We start from the raw sequence: 6222 nt of genomic DNA, 5'->3' as shown, positions 1-6222 counted from the left end.
AGACTGGGATTTTAAAATGCAGAATAGATAAACAAGATTATACTGTATAGCACAGGGAAATATATACACGATCTTGTGGTAACTCATAGCGGAAAAAAAATGTGACAATGAATATATATATGTTTGTGTGTAACTGAAAAATTGTGCTCTACCCTAGAATTTGACACAACGTTGTAAAATGACTATTACTCAATAAAAAAAATTTTTAATTAAAAAAAAATCCAAGCCAGTATTATTTTTCTATATGGAATATAATATTTCAGTTTTTAGAATTTCAAAAAATAATAATATGTATGTAAAAAGGAAGACAAATTAAAAATGTAGATAATTTATTTGTGAATGGATACACATACACATATATCAATCAACATCTTACATTCACACAATTTCCAATCAATTCAAAAAGTTATAGTACAATACTTTTTAAAATTAAAACAATGCCTGATGCTGGGTTCCTAGATCTTCTACAAAGTTATAAAACATGAATTCTTCCAAATTTCTCTGATAGCTTCATAAGCTTAAAGAACACTAAACATTGTGCTCCCTTAGGCACTCCAGTCACTCTGAGATTTTGTTTCAGGCCAGGCCACCTCCTTCAGGATCCTTTTGCTCAGCTGCACCTAGGTCCACACAGAGGCAAACTAATTATTCAAAATGAGCACCTGCTAGTTATCTCATTGCTAGGTTCTGGGGGCAGAGATAGAGAAGGGAGAAACATCGTCTCTTATGAAGCCAAGAACATATGGTGGAAATCAACCGAGGTGTTCCCTACTTGTAGCCTCGCTGGCCATCGGATGAAAGATCTGACAACTGATCGTGTAGCAGCCAAAGTCATCCACCCAGAAGGTAATCATTTTAACTGACGTGCGGAACACACGCAGGCCCATGGGTCATGAAAGGAGCTGTCTTGAAAGCCTCGGTGTCAACAAATTGCTCATTGCAGCCCTCATGGTGGCCCAACTGGTTTCCACCTCCCCACCCATATTCAGGATCTTTTTAAAAGAATAATTTTTAGCCCTATACATCCAAAAGAGCAGACACAACGAGCATCTGCATGAAAGGCGAGCGCTTTGACCTTCACTGCTCTGCAGTCCCCACCAGAGAGTGGTGTCCGGCATCCACACGTTTGAATCTTTATTGTAGATTGTTACCAGAAGGAACTGTAGCCTCATAATTGTTATCTGTTATTTACATTCCATTTCAATATTCCTGTGGTTTTCTTTTTTTTTTCTTTTATCAGATTCTGTTGGTAAATGAAAAACAAAGAAATGGAAGAGCTTTCAAACTGAACTTAAATACTGAAAATTAGGGAGGCAGAGTGCATGCTTGGCATGCATGAGGTCCTAGGATCAATCCCCAGTGCCTCCATTAAAAAAAATAATGATAACTAACTAAAGACAAACCTAATTCCCCTCCCCCCAAAAACACAAAGAAAGAAAGAAAATGTAAATAAATAAATACTAAAAAGTAGTAGACTAAAACAGCCAAACACCACAGAAGGACTCATACATAGCATTTAATTTCCATGCTTCTATTTGTTGGCTGGAAACTGTGTTCAGGAGTCATTTCAGAGCTTGCTCACAGTCAGGAAGTCGGCTAGGCAGCTTTCCCAGGGAACGCAAAGAACATGACAGGGCCTGCGCTTTGACAGATGCACGCCTAGACCACCTTTGGGGGCACCATGCCAGGGTCCGTATTCCTCACCCTGTAATTAACTATTGCCATTGCAATAGGATCCTTACCTCCAAAGTTATCCTTTTAATTAATGTATATATTGATCTTATTTTCAAAGGGATTGTTCTAGTGAATCACTGAATTCTGAAAGTAATCTTAGTTATCTTATCAAAAATTATCTTAGTTTGTTTTTTATTTACAGGGACTATTCCATAGCTAGTAGAATACCTAGAATATATAATATCTACATGACTTTTTAAAAGATAAGAACAAGTTACCAAAAGAGTAACTTTTGAAACACTACATAATTATTAACATTTGTTAAGCACTCATTGTATACCATGTAATATACTAAGTGCTTTTATACATCATTCATTCATTCATTCATTCACTCATTCGATATATACCTAGTGTCTACTATGGGCACTATTCTAGGTCCTGGAGACAGCTGTGAACAAAACAAAGCCCCTGCTTTCACAGCGCTCACATTCCATTAGGGAGACAATCAACAAATAAGTAAAATGTAAAGCGTATGTAGGAAAATAAGTGATATGAAGAAAAATGAAGCAGAGAAGGGAAATAGCGAGTGACTCTGTGTATGTGGATGTCAGGGGGATGTTTGTTAAGAAGCATTGAACAATTTCTTACAAACCACTTATTTAATGCCCACAACAGCACTTCATGGTAGGTACTTCCATTTTACAGGTAAGAAAATTGAGGCTTGAAATGTAAAGCAATTTGCTTAAGGGCACGCAGTATACAAAGGGCAAGGCAAGATTTTAACCTAGCTCTGCCTTACTCAACAAGCTGTGCTTTTAACCACATTCCTCCCGTCGATTCACCCAAGTTTGTTGCTGGAAGTCACTGTCACTGCTTCCCCTTCTGTTCACCCCTCTCTCTTCAACTGAATCTCAGCACCAGGTTTGAACGTTAACATGTGATATATATATTTGAGTTCTTCACAATGCATAACCTACCTCAAGACTGGTTCTCCTAGGATAACAGGAATTGCTTCTAAGACTCACCATCCACATGGCGTCGCTTAAGCCACGTAGCCAGCTGGGAAAGGGTGGCAGAACTATCACCACTCCGTTGTCCAGGCTTTTGGCTCCTCGATTTCCTCTTCACCCCCTGGAAGGCCTTGCACCTGTGCATTAAATGCATGTGTAAAGATAGAAGGGGTACGCCACAGGAAAATGGGGATGGGGGAAGCTGTGTTCTCAGCCACTCCAATCCTGAAGAAGAGGGGCTGGGCGATAATTGAGTGATTTGAGGGAAAGTACACATACAATCCTAAGCAATCAAAGGGAAGATTATCTTTCTTAATACTGGGGGTAGATGTTTTTCTTTCTGCCTCTCAAGTCCAAAAAGGGACTGCAGAACAAGTGGCTTAGGTTGTAAACGTTAAGGTCAAGGACCCCTTCTGTTGAACTTAGCTCTCAAGATCTCACTAGTCAAGCAAGTGTGAAGCATAATTAATAGCAAGGGAAGTATATGTTGTGGAAGATACGCTGTGAAAGTCAGAGGCTCCTTCCATGGGCCCCAACAGCGAGCCTACCACAAAGAGGACTTAACACTCGCAGGGCTGTTAAAAAGTACCACTTACTGAAAGCGTGCTCTTCCCCAGAGCCTCTTACTGGAGTTGCTCTGTGTGGGCGTGTTCATAAAAGTGGGTGAGCAAGCGTGTACTGGGTACAATCTGTGAATGTGCAAGGGAAAACAGAACCTCTCAATGAGAAAGAACATATGTTTCTGGCACTGCATCTGTGCAAAAAAGACACAGTCCCTGTAAATGTACTAAAGAAAAAAAACTATTTTTTAAAATCTTGTATTTTACACATGTCATCTTCTTGGCACGTTTCCCTCCTGCTGACTTCCGGCCGACCTAATAGCCCTTTCTCACCTGAGGGCCACGAAATGTTTCTAAGTCTGGCAAAGCCTTACTAACCAGACAGACTACTCACTTGGGGATCCCAGAGGCAAACCCCGGCCCAAGAACAGACGTGACTCTGCAGGGCGCACCTGCCTGGAGGGCGGAAATCACATCCTTTCCGAGGGCCGGGCGGAGGCCGAGCCAGGCCACGCGAGCCGGGCGCGGCCGGGCGGGCAAGGATCCGAAGTGACTCGAAGGGTGTGCGCGACCCGGGGCGGGCAGCGCCCCCTTTTCCCGCTTCCCCGCGGGCGATCCAGCTCTCCAGGTGCCGGCGCGCGCGGCCCGCGCGGCCCCGCTCCCGGGCCCAGTGCGCCTGCCCGGCTGGAGCCGCGCCCCCTCCCCCGGGCAGGCCCGGTGCCCGGCTCCCGAGGCAGCGCTCCCCCAGCTGCGGCCTCTCACCGGCGCGGGGGCGGGGCAGGGGGCGGGGCCGCGGCGGGGCGGGGCGGGGCGGGGCGGGGCTCGCGCCAGTGCCCCGGGCTCCGCCGCAGCTTCGCCTGCAGGTCTGGCGGCGGGCGAGCGGCTCGGTCGCGTCCTCCGGCCCCATGGCAGCCCCCGGCTCCCCGGCTGAGTGCGGCTACATCCGGACCGTCCTGGGCCAGCAGATCCTGGGGCAGCTGGACAGCTCCAGCCTGGCTCTGCCTTCCGAGGCCAAGCTGAAGCTGGCGGGGAGCAGCGGCCGCAGCGGCCAGGCGGCCAAGAGCCTGCGGATCCAGGAGCAGGTGCAGCAGACCCTGGCCCGGAAGGGCCGCAGTTTCGTGGGCAACGGTGAGTGGAACCCCGCCGCCCTCTGCGCCCCCCTCACCCTTCCCCTTCCCCCTTCCCTAACCCCCCTCGCCCTCAGCGCCCAGCTGCGTCCACCCGCTTCTTCCTGAGAGCGCGGGAGCTGGGGTTCTGCCCACCTGTTGCTCGCCGTCCCTTTGTACGACCTGGCGCGCCTGCAGACTCAGACCAGGTTACTTGGGGAAAGCACTCTTTTTAAAAATAACCTCTTACTCAGCTTTGTCATATAGGTAGCTATGTATATTAAATACACATACATATCCATGGAAAGAATTCAGTCCAAAGGTTTTCACCCCTTCCTTAACCAACTCCCCTCCCCCCTCCCCCCCCACCCCATCCCGGCCTCCACCCTAGGGGACTTAATCTGGAGGCTCTGGAGAAGTCTGTAACCGCTTTGAAATTCTTTGCAGAAATTTGGTATGATCATTTTTCTGAGAGAAAGTTCCCCTAGCTTTTATTAGATTTTTTAAGAAGCTATGACCCCCCCCCCCGCCCCGATAAATATTTTTAATAAGAAAACCTGAGAGTACTGGCGCTCGTACAATTTGTAAATTGGGATTGCGGTGCCTCGCCCAGGTACTTCGGGGCACTCCACCCAGCGTACGGAGTGAATGGATGATATAGGAAGTGAAAAAGTTGGGTAGGAAGCTTTGGGCTGGGAAACAATCACACCACCCGCGGTTGGCCAAGAGGAGAAGGAAGGGGACTTTGGCCCCGGTGAATGGGAGTTTAAAAAAGAAAAACAACACTATATTTGTAACTGATAATCAGTGGAGGTGGAAGGGGAAGAAGACGGCAAACCAGCTGTGAAAATTAAGAGAACATGACATGTCATTTCTCCCCTGCTGAAGGTCAGATGATCAGAGCCACACAGTAATTCTTTTATTAGTTGTTTAATTTATTTTTATATTATACAAGTATTATAGGCTTATTATGGAAAAGAGAAGAAAGAGAAGAGGAAAGAAATTGAACAATTAAGTTGGGATATCAGTTGCTTTCTGCCATGCTGAACTGTTTCTCTAGGAACTTAACTTGGGCAATGTTAAATGTAGAACCTATTAGGAAAAACATAAATGCTTGCAGACCAGATCAGAGATTTAAAACAGCAGACCCTGGGAGGCTGTATTGTTTTCTATTTGTGTAAAAGAATCTTCAAGGGTCAGTCAATATTTACATACTTAAGAAGTAAAGAGAAGATGTTTGACGATTATAGTTGATGTAATTGTGTGCCTACTATGTTCCGGGAATTGGACTAGGTAGTATGCATTCATTACATTATTTATGTTTCCAGTGGGGAAAAAAGCTTGTGAGGTAGGATGCTTATACCCCGTGTTACAGATGAGGAAACTGAGATAGCTCCGTGAGAGTGGGATGGTCTGGATGACACAAAACTGCCACAGCACATGGAGAAAAAGAGCCTAAATGTACATTTAGGAGTCTGACTAAGGACCCCAGGGCAGGTGTGGCCAGTTTTTGACCAGTGGGGTCGTCGTACCCCTTGAGTCTGCAGGTCCAGCACTAAACTGGAGCCAAACAAGCTGCTTCTGCTTGGGGGACATGAGGGATGCACGTTAAATATTCTGTCTTGCCCTCTGAGAATGGCTGGCCAGGAAGAGCAACCAGACATCCACTATTCAATAAATGTGCAGAATGAACAGAAAGGAGCATTTGCTGAGCATCTACTGTGTGCCTAACCCTGTTCAAGAATACGTTTGCATTTTATTGTTTCCTTAGAACAATTTTATGAGATAGATGTGAGGATCCATTTCACATAAGAAGAATGAGTCAGCCTGTCAACATTTATTGCACACTCAGTCCCAAACCCACACATGGTC

At 45.8% G+C, this 6222-nt stretch overlaps 1 protein-coding gene and 1 non-coding gene across 3 annotated transcripts in view; one reads left to right on the top strand and one right to left on the bottom strand.

Moving 5' to 3' along the window:
- Positions 1 to 350: 350 nt before the first annotated feature.
- Positions 351 to 3867, bottom strand: LOC116150320 (uncharacterized). 2 transcript variants are annotated; one of them, XR_004134005.2, is made up of 3 exons: positions 3639 to 3867; positions 2652 to 2821; positions 351 to 1243 (listed from the first exon to the last, which is right to left on the bottom strand). It is a non-coding gene; the product is annotated as an uncharacterized LOC116150320 (transcript). The 2 variants fall into 2 exon arrangements; XR_010377744.1 differs by having other exon boundaries at positions 3697 to 3867.
- A 254-nt stretch (positions 3868 to 4121) lies between these two features.
- PKP2 (plakophilin 2) overlaps positions 4122 to 6222 on the top strand; it is a 75072-nt gene continuing 72971 nt past the window's right edge. Inside the window, exon 1 of the mRNA XM_031443813.2 lies at positions 4122 to 4372. Coding sequence (XP_031299673.2) covers positions 4150 to 4372 — 223 coding nt within the window. The 5' untranslated portion in view covers positions 4122 to 4149. The remainder of the gene's footprint in view (positions 4373 to 6222) is intronic.

Source organism: Camelus dromedarius, chromosome 25 (genome assembly GCF_036321535.1).
Source record: "Camelus dromedarius isolate mCamDro1 chromosome 25, mCamDro1.pat, whole genome shotgun sequence".
Lineage (NCBI taxonomy): Eukaryota > Metazoa > Chordata > Mammalia > Artiodactyla > Camelidae > Camelus > Camelus dromedarius.
The sequence above is the reverse complement of the archived record's forward strand: the minus strand, read 5'-3'. Positions and strand labels throughout refer to the sequence as shown.